This window comes from Echinops telfairi, unplaced genomic scaffold (assembly GCF_000313985.2).
Source record: "Echinops telfairi isolate 266 unplaced genomic scaffold, ASM31398v2 ScPeMD7_3533;HRSCAF=4204_0, whole genome shotgun sequence".
NCBI classification, from domain to species: Eukaryota; Metazoa; Chordata; class Mammalia; order Afrosoricida; family Tenrecidae; genus Echinops; species Echinops telfairi.
Window position 1 is genome coordinate 64,904,267 of NW_022107431.1, and position 15,361 is coordinate 64,919,627.

The following is a 15,361-nucleotide window of genomic DNA, read 5'->3' on the forward strand; positions in this document are numbered from 1 at the left end:
GTGGGCTCTTATCTGTAGCAGTGTGCATGTTCTGGTCTAATCTGATTTGTAAGGTAGAATTGAGGTCATGATAGTGGGGGGAAGGAAGCACCAAAGAACTAGAGGAAAGTTGTGTGTTTCATCGGTGCTATACTGCACCCTGACTGGCTCATCTCTTCCCTGTGATAATGACTGTTTTAACTATATAAAAAAAATGATATGCTAAAAGGTAGTTTTTATTTTATGCAGTTAATACTTTAAAAGGGTGCACAAAACTAGATTATGGGGAAAAAACTAGATTATGTTACAAGGAAGAGTTTAAAAATATTAATGAAAACATATTAAGAATAATTGAAAAAATCCAATAAAACTATTTTTAAAAGCTATTTCCATATTGCTTCCTGTTTGACATCCTCACTTGCAAAATTCTTTGCTTTATCTGAGCATCTTGGGCTGTGTGATTTACCCTTAACCATCTTTGCACTGTTAGAGTAGGGTCCCATTCCTTCAGAGGTAGGCCAATTAGCCGATAGTCATTGGGATGGATAGACTAGAAACAGGCAGCTTCTCTTCTCTGAACATAACATGTTTATCTTTGAAAAAACCCTTTTCTGCTTCTGCTGGGCTTAGAGAACTTGTTCTGACAATGTTTTTAGCTCTTTGAACACTTTCAGGAATTGCATCATTCACTCATAATCTCTGGTGGGAATTTGGAGCACAACACAAAGCGGAAACAGATGACAGCTTGCCACTTTCTGTTGTCTGGCACTTTTCTCCTTACGATATATGTTTGCTGACTGGGAAACAAACACAAGGGAATAAAAATGTAGTATTTCATCAACAGTATATTGAGTTTGGGGAAATGAATAAATAAATATTACAGCATAGTTCCATCTAAGTTTTTATACTTATGGATGATAGGAACATGACTGTGAGCACTTAGAATAACTGTTGCACAGATGAACATTCAAAAAGAGTAAAGGATGTCAACTCGTGATTTCTACATTGTGTGGCTCCCCAGCTGCCCACCTTAGAGAGAACCCTGGTTACAAGTGCAATTTAAAATAAATAATTTTATTGGGGGCTCATACAACTCTTATCACAATACTTACATACATCCATTGTGTCAAGCACATTTGTACATTTGTTGCCATCATCATTCTTAAAACATTTGCTTTCCACTTGAGCCCTTGGTATCAGCTCCTCATTTTCCCCCCTCCCTCCCGGTCCCTCCCTCCTTCATGAACCTACAAGTGCAATTTTAACAACTGGTTTGAGAACCGGTTGAATACCACTACTGAGTGACTGGTAATAGATAGTCAATATATACATCAATGATCATATGAAAGAAATGTATATAAGTAAATAAATGGAGAATAATTCATGGTGTTTTCATTGAGGCAAAATTGAAGGAGAGAGGTGAGAAGGAAAGAAACATATATACAAATGTGCTTGACAAAATGGATGTATGCTATGGATTGTGATAAGAGCTGTAAGAGCCCCCAATAAAATGATTTTTTTAAAGGCCCCAATATGCATTTGATTTCTAATTCTGTATGTGTATTTATATAAAATGTATTGAAAATAGGAATCCCCTTGAATAAAACTGAATCCCCTTCAGTATTTTGACCACCCGTGAACACAAAATGAATATTTGAAAATATCAAACTGCCTTTCTGACTAGGACTAAGCCTGGTGGCACTGTGGGTTAAGCATGACACTGCTAACTACAAGGTCAGTGGTTCAAACCCACCAGCTGCTCTGCTCCATGGGTGAAAGCTAAGACTATCTTCTCCCATAAAGATTGACAGTCTGGGAGACCCCCGGGAGCATGGCCCTCTTTAGGGTCGCTCTGAGGGAAATGGACTCAGCAGCAGGGAGTGGGCTCGGGTACTGAATAGGCATCTGATGAGCTAGCTCTTTTTTTTTCTCTTTCTCTTTTTTTAACATTTTATTAGGGGCTCATACAACTGTTATCCCAATCCACACACACATCAATTGTGTAGAGCGCATTTGTACATCGTCTCTCAAAACATTTTCTCTCCATTTAAACCCCCGACATTAGGTCCTCATTTTTCCCCTCCCTCCCCGCTCCCCCCTCCCGCATGAGCCCTTGATAGTTTATAAATGGGTATTTTGTCATATCTTGCCCTGTCCGACGTCTCCCTTCATCCACTTTTCGGTTGTCTGTCCCCCAGGGAGGAGCACACAGTTCCATGTAATCGTTTCCCTCTTTCCTACCCATTCTCCCTTTACCCTCCCTGTTTTGCCACTCACACCACTGGTCCTATAGGGCTCCTGATGAGCTAGCTCTTGGTGTGATTGCTTTTCGAGATCATTTTCGCTTTTCTTTTCAGATCTGTCCCATATGAAGAGAGGGTCTCTACATTGTTGAAATGGATGGATCTGCCCCCAAATGAAAGGTATTGTCTAGTGCCAGAGAAGTGCACAGTGTATTGAAATTATTTCCTTGCTTTAAATAACTTTTTGTAGAAAAATCCCCCTAGAATTGCTATTGAATCGGTCGTTCTGCTGAAGAGATGTGACTGACATATTAACAAGAGAGGTAGAGCTGGTATTAGAATAGAGGCAAATATTATAGAATTAGGTAAGGATCCAGGGTAGACTTAAGAGTGAATCTGAAACTCAGTGGAGAGAACTGACTCCAGGTAGCAGAACTCAGAACAAGGCCACAGGAACGGGCTGGGGTCAAGGTGTCCTGAGAAGGATCAACCGAAAATCCAATCTCCCTGACAGCAAGTTGGTTCTGATTCACCGTGACCCTAAAAGCACCAGGAAAAGAGTGTCTGAAACCAGACATGTGAAGCAAGACATAGGCAGGTATGGATGATACCAGAAGGCAGCACAAAGAGTTAGCAAGGCCATAAACCAGGAAACATAAAGGATTGAGCCACACCAAGAGAAGTCTTAAGACCAATACACATTTTTCACAACTGAGGCATGCCAGGAAAATACTATTTACTTCCTGATACAAGGTCTACCCCTTCTGCTTTGAAGTAGATGGCCTGGATGAAAGAAGACCAGGGAGAAAGAGAAGGCACAACCAATAGCAAGTTCTAGTTCTACGAAGCCCAAACTCCAATTCATAGGTTTATTCAATGTTGATAATGTGTTTTTCCTTTTCAATTTCACCATCAGACCCAGTTTTTATACCTTCTATGTGGAAGAGCCTGATTCTGCAGGACATAATGCTGGGCCAGTTAGTGCTGATGTAAGTTTGTTTAAAGACATTTAAATCACCCAGCCCTACTACACCCCCTAACTGAAAAATAATCTTTAGTTTTCACTGAACACTTAGATGTTAAAGATACGCACTGCCATTTAATTGATTCCTACTCATAGTGGCCCGGTGCAGGGTTTCTGACACTGGAAATGTTTCTCCAGTACAGCATCTGCTGACTTTGAATGCCATTCAGCAGCCCAAGGCCTAGCCCACAACTTCATCAAAATAGTTCTAAGTCCCAAAAGGATGTTAAATATTTACATGTTACTCTTATTTCATACAATGAAACATCAAAGCTCGATACTACACATGCCAATTCAACACAATAGTGTGACCCATTTCAACCAAAGTCCATTTTGGTAAATCTGACCGAATTTATGTACAATTCCATTCATGAGTTTCATTGTCATTGAACTTAAGCTAAAATTACTCCCTTTCTAGGTCCCTTTGGGCCCTATGTTATTAGTTGTACTATTATTCAATTGTGTTTTTTTTATTAACATAGTCTATCAGATTTCTACTACCACTACCCTCTGACTCATAGTGACCCTAAAAACAGAGTACTGTTACTTCCTAGAACTTTCAAGGCTTGAAATCTTTTTTTTTACGTTTTTATTGGCACCTAATCCACATGCCATATAATTCAATAGTTCAATCATTCAATCATAGCAAGAAGAATTATACAGTCATACCACAATCGATTTTAGTGCATTCCATCCCTCACCCCCCATGGTTAAATAGCCTTTTAATTGAGTTGTGTAATCACAATTAGTTCTGGTTTTCCCTCCTACCATCATTGTTTACTCCTGAAATCCCCTCACCCCTGTCTCCCACCCTATACCATCTATAAACCCTTGCTTCAGTTATTATCGCTATGCATTCACTCCTTCTGTGCTTCACAAACTGGGAAATCCAATAGACACTGTAAAAAACAAAATCGAAATAAATTGGTATGGATAAAATAATAATAATATAAAGAAAAAATACAAATAACGAGTTAGAAAGAAAAGATCACCCTCACTATTTAAAAAGCCAGGAAAGAAACTTTTTGTCGCGGAACACGCAAGAGATACTTGCACCTAGAACAAATGCAGGTTGGGTCCATAGGGAGGTCAGCGACCAAGTATCGTTTGAGCCAGCATAATCAAGATTAAAGTGATCTCTGATATTAGGGCTATTTGAGACCCTTCCCTGTGGCTACTGGGGTCTGCCGGAGGCTTCATCTAACTAGTTACTCTGCACATGGGTTTGGGGCTCACACTATCCTCCATAGCCTTCTACAAATTGGATTTTCACAATTTGAGCTCTGATACTTTTCCCTTCATCATATTTGAATTTTGTAATTGTCATCTTCAGATCACACACGCTGGTGTGCTTCTTCCATGTGGACTTAGTTGAGTCCTCACTTAGATGGCTGCTTGTTTGAATACAAGCATTTAAGACCCCAGACACTATTCTGATTGATAGCCAGTCACCATCTGCTTTCTTCACCACACTTTGCTGTAGCACCCTAACTTTCAGCGATCATTTTATGAAGATGAGTATCAAGCAGGGCCATGTTTTCAGAACTAACTGCTCTTGAATTGGAGCTAGGATTAAGTAGGAGCCCAGAATCCATCTGCATGTTCATGGGATATGCACAACTCAGGTTTACTTTGGTGGCCTTCATATGACATAATCAAAGCCCCATAAGACCAACTACAACAATAACAGCAACAAATGGAACAAACAAACAAACAGAAAAAGCAGGCAAACAAACAAAAACAACAAGCTAAAGGCCCCAAAACAAAGTCCCATAGGAACAAAAAAATAGAACTTTGTCAATCATCCCCTGGGGTGTAAGATGATTGCGCAGACAACATTGTCAATTTTCCCAAAGACAAGGCTGTAAATCTTTATGGGAGCCCGCAGGCCCCATCTTTCTCCCACAGCTTTTAACTATAGGTGTTAAATATTGTGGGTTATTTAAAAAGCCACTTTCTTTTCTCAGATCTTCTAAAGCCTATGTTTTCTTGGAAATAACATATAGCTGCAAAGCTCCCCACCCCCCCCTAACAATTGTCCTCACTGTAATTCTTTCAGCAAGTGGGCTTAATTGGAGAATATGCTTTGCCTTGTCTGGGAAATGTCCTTCTTCTTCCTTTGTAGGCCGGCATATTCATGGATCTTTTTATTTTAATTGTTGGTTATATTTCATGAGACAAGACATTTATGCCCTTAGCAGCATCTGGCATGTAAAATCAAGAAAGGTATTGTTACCATAATCCTATGAGAGATTAAGGAGCCCGGAAGGCACTGTTGTTACTTAAGCATTGCACTACTACTTCCAAGGTTGGTAATTCAAACCCACCAGCTGCTCTTTGGGAGAAAGTTGAGGTTACCTGCTCCCACCAATATTTACTGCCTCAGAAACCCTATACAGGGTCGTTATGAGTCAGGCCGTGGAATACGAGCTTAAGTGTGGTTTTCCACTGATATTACAATTTCTTATTCACTGAGAAAGGCTGTTCAATGCACTCCATTGATATTATAGTGTAGGACCATTTAAAAACACAGAAGGGTATGGACTATAAAATTAAACTCCAATTGCACTATTCAGAGCCAACCCCTCTTATAACAGTGTGAAGCATTTCCTTATGGCTTTCTGTGTGTGTGTTTTCAAGACTGTGCTAAAGGTACTTGAAAACAAAATCAGGAGCTTGCAACATGCATGTATGTGGTATGCATGAGCCTACCTCGGAGATACTGTGAACTTGGTCCCAGACCACTGTGTTAAGACAAATATGACACGCAGGAGAGTCACGCAATCTTTTGTTTTCCCAGCGCATATAACATTTGTGCTTGCACTATATTGTAGTCTATGAAGTGTGTGCTACCGTTATGAAAGCGTTCGAAATCTTGCGAGCATGACTGAAATGTGCCACAGAGACAAGAGGTAAAAGCACATGCTGCCACAAAGTGCCGCCAACAGATGTGCTCAACAAAGGGTTGCGGTCCAATTTGTAAAAAACACAATGTCCTGCAAGTTCAAAAAGTGAGACACAGTAAACGGAGTTATGACTGTACTATTTGGTTTCTTTGTTTCTTTTTTATTATGTTTAACATGGGCTTGTGAACATTTTCCCATGGCATTTTTCTTTTAAAATCTTTGCTAATGTTTAAAGAATATACCTTTGAAGAATGGGCCATGATTTCTTAGTCCCTAGATAAGGGGATGAATAGCCTGGCTAGTCTCCACTTATTTGTGTTCTGGTTACTTACCTCGGACCAATCCCCAGAAGTAGAGTCATTTGGTTCCCAGGTATGTAAGCACATTGCTAACCTGATCCTCCAGCTGGTGTGCTACAGATCACACCACCCCTTCCTGGAACTGAGCACAGCCAGGCAAACATGTGCAGCTGAATTGTGTTTGTGAACGTTGTGTGTTGTTTCATATATCGATTAGGCAGTAGAGCGTCTCCGTTTTTAAGCAACGTGGTTTAATTTGCTCTAGAGCAGTGGTTCTCGACCTTCCTCATGCTGTGACCCTTCAATACAGTTCCTCATGTGGTGGTGACCTCCCCAACCATAAAATTATTTTCATTGCTACTTCATAACTGTCATTTTGCTACTGTTATGAATCGGGCGGCCCCTGTGAAAGGGTCATTTGACCCCTAAAGGGGCCGCGACCCACAGGTTGAGAACCACCACTCTAGAGATTTAGGGAATTGGGGTTGGTAAGGGAGGTGACGTGGATGCTAGACTCTCATGCACTATTTCAAAGACGACGAATTTGAGCAAAGTAACGGTGTTTAAGTTGAAATCAATTAGATAATGATTTGGTTAATTAAAACAATTCATAAATGGAATGTTAATTCCAACTTTTGTTCCATAGGTAGTTCAAGCCTTACAGTTGGTCGATCAAACTTTTGGAATGTTGATGGAAGGCCTAAAACAGCGGAATCTACACAATTGTGTCAATATTATCCTTTTGGCTGATCACGGTATGCTTTTTGTTATCACAAACCCAAATTCAAATCAATCCCACGCCATCAAGCCAATTCCAACTCACAGCAACCCTACAGGAGAGAGTAGAACAGTTCCTGTGTCTGAGGCTTAAATTCCGTACTGGACCAGGCAGCCTGATCCCTCAAATGACCCAGCTGCTGGGTTTGGATTTAGTAGTCTAGCACTGAACCCACTGCATCACTATGACTCCTTTTTGATATCATAGTTTACCATACCTTATCACTCTAGGGAGTGTATATTTAAAGTATGTGCTTCCGGATCTAGAAGCACTTGAATAATTTAATTTTGTTGTGTACAGGGAGCCCTTGGGGGCATCATGGTTATTCACTGGGCTGCTAACACAAATGCCAGCACTTGGAACCCATCAGCTGCGCCTCGGGAGAGCGATGAGGCTTTCTCCTCCCGTGAAGAGGGACAGTTGTGGAAACCCACAGGGGCAGTTCTGCCCTGTCCTCTGGGCTCACACTGTGAGTGGGAATCAACTGGATGGCAGGGAGTCTGTTTGTTTTGTTGTTTGCTAATGAATGCAGGACTAAGATAAAACGTTCTACTTCAATTATTTTAACATTTCTCTTGGAAACCCTCCCATGGACTCTGTAAAAATGGAGGCAAGAGCACTTGCCAGGTTTATGGTGAAGCATTTATTCAGTCCCAGCAAGTGCTTTATGGCCGGTGACTCAGTTATATCAGCTTGTTGGCTAGTTTCACACTGTTGTGTGCAATTTTTTCATATCCTTTTTAAATTTTTTGTTTGAAACCAACTTGCATGTCACAGAAGAATCTCAGTCTGTTTCCAATTTACTTTTTTAAAAAAATCATCATTCAGACCAATGTTTAGATTTGGTGGTGAAGGAATCAAAGGGTCTTTACGGCTGGTGCCCCTTTCTCTTTCTCTCTCTCTGACTTTTAAAATGTTAGCTTTGTTTATGTATTTACATATAATTTTCCACTTTAGTTTGTGGAATCTAATAGTAGAATATAGTCACATAACCCATCTCAGTGAATCAGTAACAGTATCCCATTCAGTCCCTCAGATAGGTGAGTTTTTTTGTAATCATCGTTTCCATTTACAAAGTTTTGGTCTTTCCCCATGTCTCTCCTTGAGGTTAACTCTTGATTTCATTCCATTTGAGTGTTCAAGGGAGCAGAAGGTCTGCTGCATCCTTTCCCACATCACACTGAAGGCCCTCCCTCAATTTAAAAGCATATGTTCATTCAGCATATACTTTTTCCCTCCAGCAGTTTATTGACATATAGTTCACATAGCATATAATTCAATAGTCTGCTCACATCAAGAATAATTGTACAATCATCACCACAGTTAGCTCTAGGACAATTTCTCCATTCTTGTGCTCATCGTTATTGGCTTCCTATTCCCCCTCAACCTCTCCTGCCACACAACCAAGGGACCATTAATCTAGTTACTCTCTCTGTAGCGTTACCTATCCTGGATTTCATATAGAGAAAAATATTAAAACAAACCAACATTAACAAGAATAACAAAATGGCTAAAAACTTCAAGCAAATAGAAAGCAGACAATATTAAAAACTAGAACAAATTTAAATGGATCATAAGGAAGATCGAGTCTTCTGGGCAACAAGGCCGAGAGCCAGTCCAGCGTGCATGAACCATATATCATTCTCGCTAAACGTACCTCTTACAACCGGCTTCGACAAAGGAGGCTTCATTTCAGCTGGGGTCAGTGTTTCAACCTGTGGGAGAGGGAGAAGACTTCAGCTTAAGTGCTACTACTTCTGGAATGTTCAAAGCCGACATGGACCTTTTCAAGATGGAGTGTCTTGCAACATCCTCTCCAAAAGGACAGTCATGTCTTAGTTCCACCAGCTTCGGGGGATGTTTTTGGTTTTCACTTTCAGATTTAAATATTACATCAGGCATCCCCTATAGATAAGTTCCATCAAGCACAGTGCTCTAGGCTGACCTTCTTTACCAGAGAAGCGGAACTATTGTTTGTTTTACAACTTGAGAGAAGGTTAGATCTGGGCTATAGCGTTTGCTTGTTTGGGGGTGGGGTGCAGGGGGAGTTATGCAGACTCCATGGCTCCAGAAAATCTAGAACTCAGAGAAATTTTAAATCCTAGTTGACATCTTCTCCCTTTCGACCTACATGTTGCTTTTTTAGTTTAACAATATGTGTTTCTTTATGTACAGATCAGACACTCTAAGTCTTGTTTTAGCCTGCAATAGAGATTTTCTTCAAAATAATTTAACGAATCTTCATTGAGCACAAGATCTAGTTATAACTGCCTATGTCTCATAAGTACATATGACTTTTTTCTCCATTGCCACTAGTTTGAAGTTCTGCAATTTAGAGTAAAATATAGGATTCATGATTTATATCACCATGAAACATAGTTTGAGATCTTGATGTGATCAAAGGCCATAGGTTGTTCCTAAATAAATATATTCTGCATGTGATGTTTGTTTTTGATTCAGGAATGGATCAAACTTACTGTGACAAAATAGAATATATGACAGATTATTTTCCCAAAATAAACTTCTACATGTACGAAGGGCCTGCTCCTCGCATCAGGTCTCGGAATATACCTCAAGACTTCTACACCTGTAAGTATAAAGAGTCCCATATGAAAGACATGGCCACATATTAGTACCCCAATGCTGTGAGGGTATAAGGTGCTTTAAGGCCTATCTTCTGACCTCTGGGAAGACCATACGAAAACATATAAGACATTCTATGTATCGGTATCATCTACACATCCTATGGCAAAAAACAATATTGTTAGGTTAAAGTGTTTTCTCTTCTTACATCCCCAATCATTCTTTGCTTAAAATAATCTTTTATTTGATTTTTCCCAGGTCATATTGTTGCCATGGGTTGAGTCAGTTCCACCCCATAGCCACCCAGCGCACAACAACAAAAAACACTGCCCGGCCACGTGGCACCCTCACAATCCTCCTTGTTGTTGAGCTGCCCAATTGAGGCGGCCACTGGGTTCATCCAATCCCAGGGGGCTTCCTCTCTCTTTTTTGCCGACCCTCTCTCAGCATGGTGTCCTTCGCTAGGGATGGTTCCTCTGGAAAAAGCACGTCTATGATACATTAGGTGAAGACTCGCCATTCCTGCTTCTCACAAGCACGCTAGTTATACTTCTCCCAATGCAGGTTTGGGTGTTCTTTTGACAGTGCACACGGTAGCCAATATTCTTCCCCCAAACCATAATTCAAAGACATCAGTTTTACTCTGGTGCCCCTTATTCATTGTCCAGAGTTCACACACTTATTACCTGATTGAAAATACCATGGCGTGGCCAGGTGCCTCTTAGTGACGTCTGTGCTCTTTAACCCTTTAAAGAGGAGTCCAGCAGCAGATCCCTCAAACTGGGAGAAAGACGGGGCTTTCCACTCCCATGAAGACTTTCAGTCTCAGACAAGCACAGGGCAGTTCTCCTCTGTCCTGCGAGGTCGCCACAGGTCAGAACAGACTCCGTGGCAGGGGTTCTTTGGTTTGGTTTGGGCAGCGGATGTGCTGATCACAGGATGCAGTTTGATTCATCGAGCGCTGCTTCCAAAAGCCTTAATTGTGGATCCAAGTGAAATGCAATTGTGGGAAATGTCCATCTCTTCTTCATGTACCACGATGTCATTTATTGGTTTGGCTGTGAGGATTACGAGGCCACGTGGTTGTGGTGGCCGGCTGCCATGGAGCCAGTTCCCACCCACAGTGACCCTGTGCACCACAGAAGGACACGTGTCCTGGCAATGGTTCCGACGCTGAGCTGCTTGTTGCAGCCACTGTGTCCATCCGTCTCGTGGAGGGCCTTCCTCTTTTTCTTCGCCTCTCCACTGTACTCAGCACGTCTCCAGGGACTGGTCTCTCTCACATGTCCAAAGTGTGTAAAACAAAGTCTCATCTTCCTTGCCTGAAGGAGCCCTCTGGTCGGACTTCTTCCAAGATAGGCCGGCTTGCCCTTGTAGCAGTCCATGGTACTTTCAATATTCTCCAGCACCACATTTCAAATGCATCGGTTCTTCAGTCTTCCGTATCATTGTCCAAATGTCACATCCATATGAGGCAATGGAAAACACGATGGCTTGGGTCATGCGTACATTAGTCCTCAGGGTAACATTCTTGCTTTTCAATGCTCTAAAAAGGTCTTGGGCAGCAGATTTAACTAAGGCAACATTTCTTTTGATCTCTCGACTGCTGCTTTCATGAGCATTGATAGTTGATCCAAACAAGATACAATCCTTAGTAACTTCAACCTTTGCTCCATTTATCATGCTGTCACCTACTGGTCCCGTTCGGAGGAATTTGGTCTTCTTTACATTGAGTCATAATCCATACTGAAGGCTGCAATCCTCGATCTTCATCAGCAAGTGCTCCCGGTCCTCCTCATTTTCAGCATGCAGGTTGTGATCTCTGCATGCCACTGGCTGTTAATAAGCCACCCTCCAATCCCGACGCCACATCCTTCTTCGTACAATCCAGCTTCTCTGACGATTTGCTCAGCATGCAGATTGAACAAGTGTGGTGAGAGGATACAACCCCGATGCTCACCTTTCCTGATTTTAAACCACGCAGAATTTCCCTTGGTGGGTTCACAGAACTGCCTCTGGATCCAGTACAAGTTCCTCATGAGCACATACTCATTAGTAAATGTGTCAATTCACTGGAGTTGTTTCGATATTTGTATTAATGGGATGTGATCTTTTCTTTTGAAACAGTTAACTCTGAAGAAATTGTGAAGAACCTCACAGTAAGTATACAGTCTCCTAGAACCATTTATTTAATGTAATGTGACGGCCTTAACAAATTGGGTTTCAGATGATAAATTATAGATAAATTTATTCCATATTTGAGTCCAAACCACTGGTAATATGTTTTTCTTAAACCCCTGCTAACGTTATTTTCAATGTAGATCTTCGGTTGCTTCCATCTTAGTGTTTTTGTTTTGGAAGTGACACCGCGAGAGGAAGTGCGTGTGGGGTCACTGCAGCTCTGACGCCCAGGGTTTGCTGAGCTGGTGGGTGTCACATCCCACATGGCTGGGCTTCAGACAACTTCACTTTTCCCTTTTTGTGTGTGACTTTCTACCAGAAAAATCACAGGTTCTTATTGATCTCTTGGTACTGATTAGTAACATCCTCTTCTTGCTTCCAAAATATAGAGAGTTGCAACCACTTTTGATTGGTTCTCCTATTCTGGTTTTAAACAGGACAGAGGCGAGATAGCTTCAAAGCAGGGTCCTCTCTGTTAGAGACATTGGAAATGCTTTCATATGGCAATTTTAATTGCTATTACTTGAAGTATTCACAGGTATACATCTTGTATATATGGAATTTATGAGTTTGATATTGCTTGGAATGAACTAAATTTAGATACAGGTAGTTTACAGGTATAGCAAAAATCTTGAGAATGGATTTGAAAGATAAAAGGAAACACCGGATAAAGAATGTTTAATATAATGTGGGACCTATTTTAAGTTTGAAGGTCTAATGACCATTGGAACAAAAATCCTTCGGTATTTTAATCACTCCTACTTTCCCTTAGCCTGGTTAATGTACTGATCTTTGGGAGTACACATGAGGAAAAAAATATTGATAAGTAAAAAAGGAGAAAAGAAAATAGGGAAGAAAAAATTGGCAAAAAACACATCTGTAACAATTACAATTTTCTTTACTCTTTCATTTTATAACTAAGTTTCTCTGCTCTCTCATTTTATTTTTAAATTGTGTTTATTACATTTCATCACTTCTCATACTTTGTCTTCTATAAATTGAGCATAGGTACCACTGACACGGGCTTATTAGTATGGTGAGATATTGAGGTTTAAAATTAATGAGAAATTTGGGGAAATGGAAAAGAGTCATTTTCCTCATGTTCTTATCTGTATGTTTATTTTTGTCCTTGTTTCTCAAAAAGGTTCTGAAGGAGCATAAAGTTTCCCTGTTGTTTGATTTCTCATTTACTCATTTTTTTATGTGAATAGATACCAAGGTGATTTGAACTTCACAAAGTTTTTCAAACATACCATCTGGCTACGGCAATCATTTTAAAGAAACAATGTTTTATGCCAATTTTGACATGATCACCATTTTCTAAAAGGAGACAATACTAGGTTTTGAAAGCTTTTGACTTGAAGATGACGCGAATTGGGGTGCTTAAAGGATCCATTGAGTCAATGGGGAAACAATTCTTGGTTTAATTATACTGATTTAAAAGTGTTTACTCATGTTTATGTTATTTTATATGCTTTTCATATGTAATTTATACTCAAAGGTTGCAATGACCCCCTAAATCTAGACTTCCTACTTATAGTCTCTGCCCAAGAAAAAGAGAAGATTTATGGGGGTTTAAAATATGTATACCAAACATCAAACACCAAATCATAATTTATATCAGATTTTTTATTTTAGTCAAAACATAACAATATAATTAGAGGACATGAGTATCTTAACAATAGGTCTAAGTTTCTATTTTCAGAACGGGCTTAAATCTCCTTTTCCTTTAAATAAATGCTTATTAAATAGCCTAAGGAGTCCTGGCTGTGCAGTGGCTAAGAGGCTAACGGAAGGGTCAACAGTTCGAGCCTCTCAGCTGCCCCTCTGGGGTAAGTTGCTGCCGGGGCTTCTGTAAAGATTCCATCAAACTCTCATTCCGCGGATTCTGACTCAGAGCCGCCTGGGCCGTTTCTGAGGCTGTGAATCCTTCCCGGAGCTGAGAGCATCCCCTGTCTCCAACACAGAGACTGGTGGATTTGAACCACTGACTTTGTGGTTAGCTTCGTCCGTAGCTCCACCAGGGCTCTTGAAAACACCAGGGGCAGTTCAACTCGGCCCTTCGGGTTATTAAGCATCAGAATGGGCTTGGCCGCACACTACAACAAGAAGTCGGTTTAGAAGACGAGCTTGCGGAACGGGCTTGCCTCCTGATGTGTCATAAAGAAACAATGCCTTCTTTTCCAGTGCCGAAAAGCTGGCCAGCATTTCAAACCATATTTGACGCCCGATTTACCGAAGCGACTGCACTACGCCAAGAATGTCCGGATCGACAGAGCCCATCTCATGGTGGATCGGCAGTGGCTGGCTGTGAGGTCTGGGGCTCTATTTGTTTATCTCATGATATTTTTGACAGCCACTCTCATTATCAGTGTGCTTAACCTTCTTCTGCGACTACGTTCACATCTTTTTCCTGAGTGTTGACATTTTCTTGACCTTTAATGTGCCCAGTAGATTAGCAACGGCAGCTTGCCAATCTTGAGGGCATAAACGAGAATCAGGCAGCGTCTGAGACTCTCCCTGCTGTGGGCAGCGCATCCCTGACCGTGCTGTGGCCTCTTTAGGAGGCAGTCAGCCAGAGGATGCTGGCCCCTTTCCAGGCTGGTAGTCAGTCAGCGACTGGAGGGCTCTTTAAAATCTTAGTCACCATGCTGAGTTTTTTTATAAGGACCCACTCTTAGGCCAAGCTAAACAATTAGGTTTATCATTTATTTATTTTTTCTAATTATAATTGTGATCCATGTTCACCATTGAGCAGTTGCAAAATTTGAGAGTGCTTGAAGAAAAAGAAAAAAAAGGAATCTTTTCATCCTGAAAAACCAGTGGAGTCAGCCAAATGGGATTCACTGCTTTCTCTGGACGGCCAGGCCTTGCTGTCAGCACCTGGGAGGCAGACGTGAGTCCTGCCTGCTTGGATGCCTCAGTCTGTCCTGACACTGACAAGAGACCAGTAAACAAGTAAATAGACACATCCTGGTCAATACATCGTGGAGGTCTGGCCTGGTGGTGCTCAACAGTTAACCCAAAAGGTCTGCAGTTCAAACCCACCAGCCACACTCCTGGAGAGCGATCAGGCCGTCTGTTTCCTTAAGGAGTGCAGCCTTGGAAGCTCGGTGGGCAGCACGTCTTCTCTTTCCTATTGCATAGCTATGAGTTAGAGTCAACTCAATGGCTATGGGCTTTGTGTATTTTTAGTAGCTGAATTAACGCTTCCTATTTTTTGTGCTTCATACTAGTATTCTTTCGCGAGTACATCATCATCTTGAGAGTAGCTCCCTGGCTTCCTTTATGTTGTGCTATATGCTCTCATTAACTGCCATCGAGTCGATGCTGACTCATCAGACCCTATATAGGATATACTTGCCCCT

General features: G+C 41.2%; 1 protein-coding gene across 1 annotated transcript in view; it reads left to right on the forward strand.

Moving 5' to 3' along the window:
* ENPP3 (ectonucleotide pyrophosphatase/phosphodiesterase 3) overlaps window positions 1–15,361 on the forward strand; it is a gene marked incomplete at its 5' end in the record, with an annotated part of 88,039 nt that overhangs the window by 21,190 nt on the left and 51,488 nt on the right. Inside the window, 6 exons of the mRNA XM_045294308.1 lie at window positions 2,337–2,402; window positions 3,139–3,211; window positions 7,098–7,206; window positions 9,690–9,818; window positions 11,940–11,971; window positions 14,181–14,308. Coding sequence (XP_045150243.1) covers window positions 2,337–2,402; window positions 3,139–3,211; window positions 7,098–7,206; window positions 9,690–9,818; window positions 11,940–11,971; window positions 14,181–14,308 — 537 coding nt within the window. The remainder of the gene's footprint in view (window positions 1–2,336; window positions 2,403–3,138; window positions 3,212–7,097; window positions 7,207–9,689; window positions 9,819–11,939; window positions 11,972–14,180; window positions 14,309–15,361) is intronic.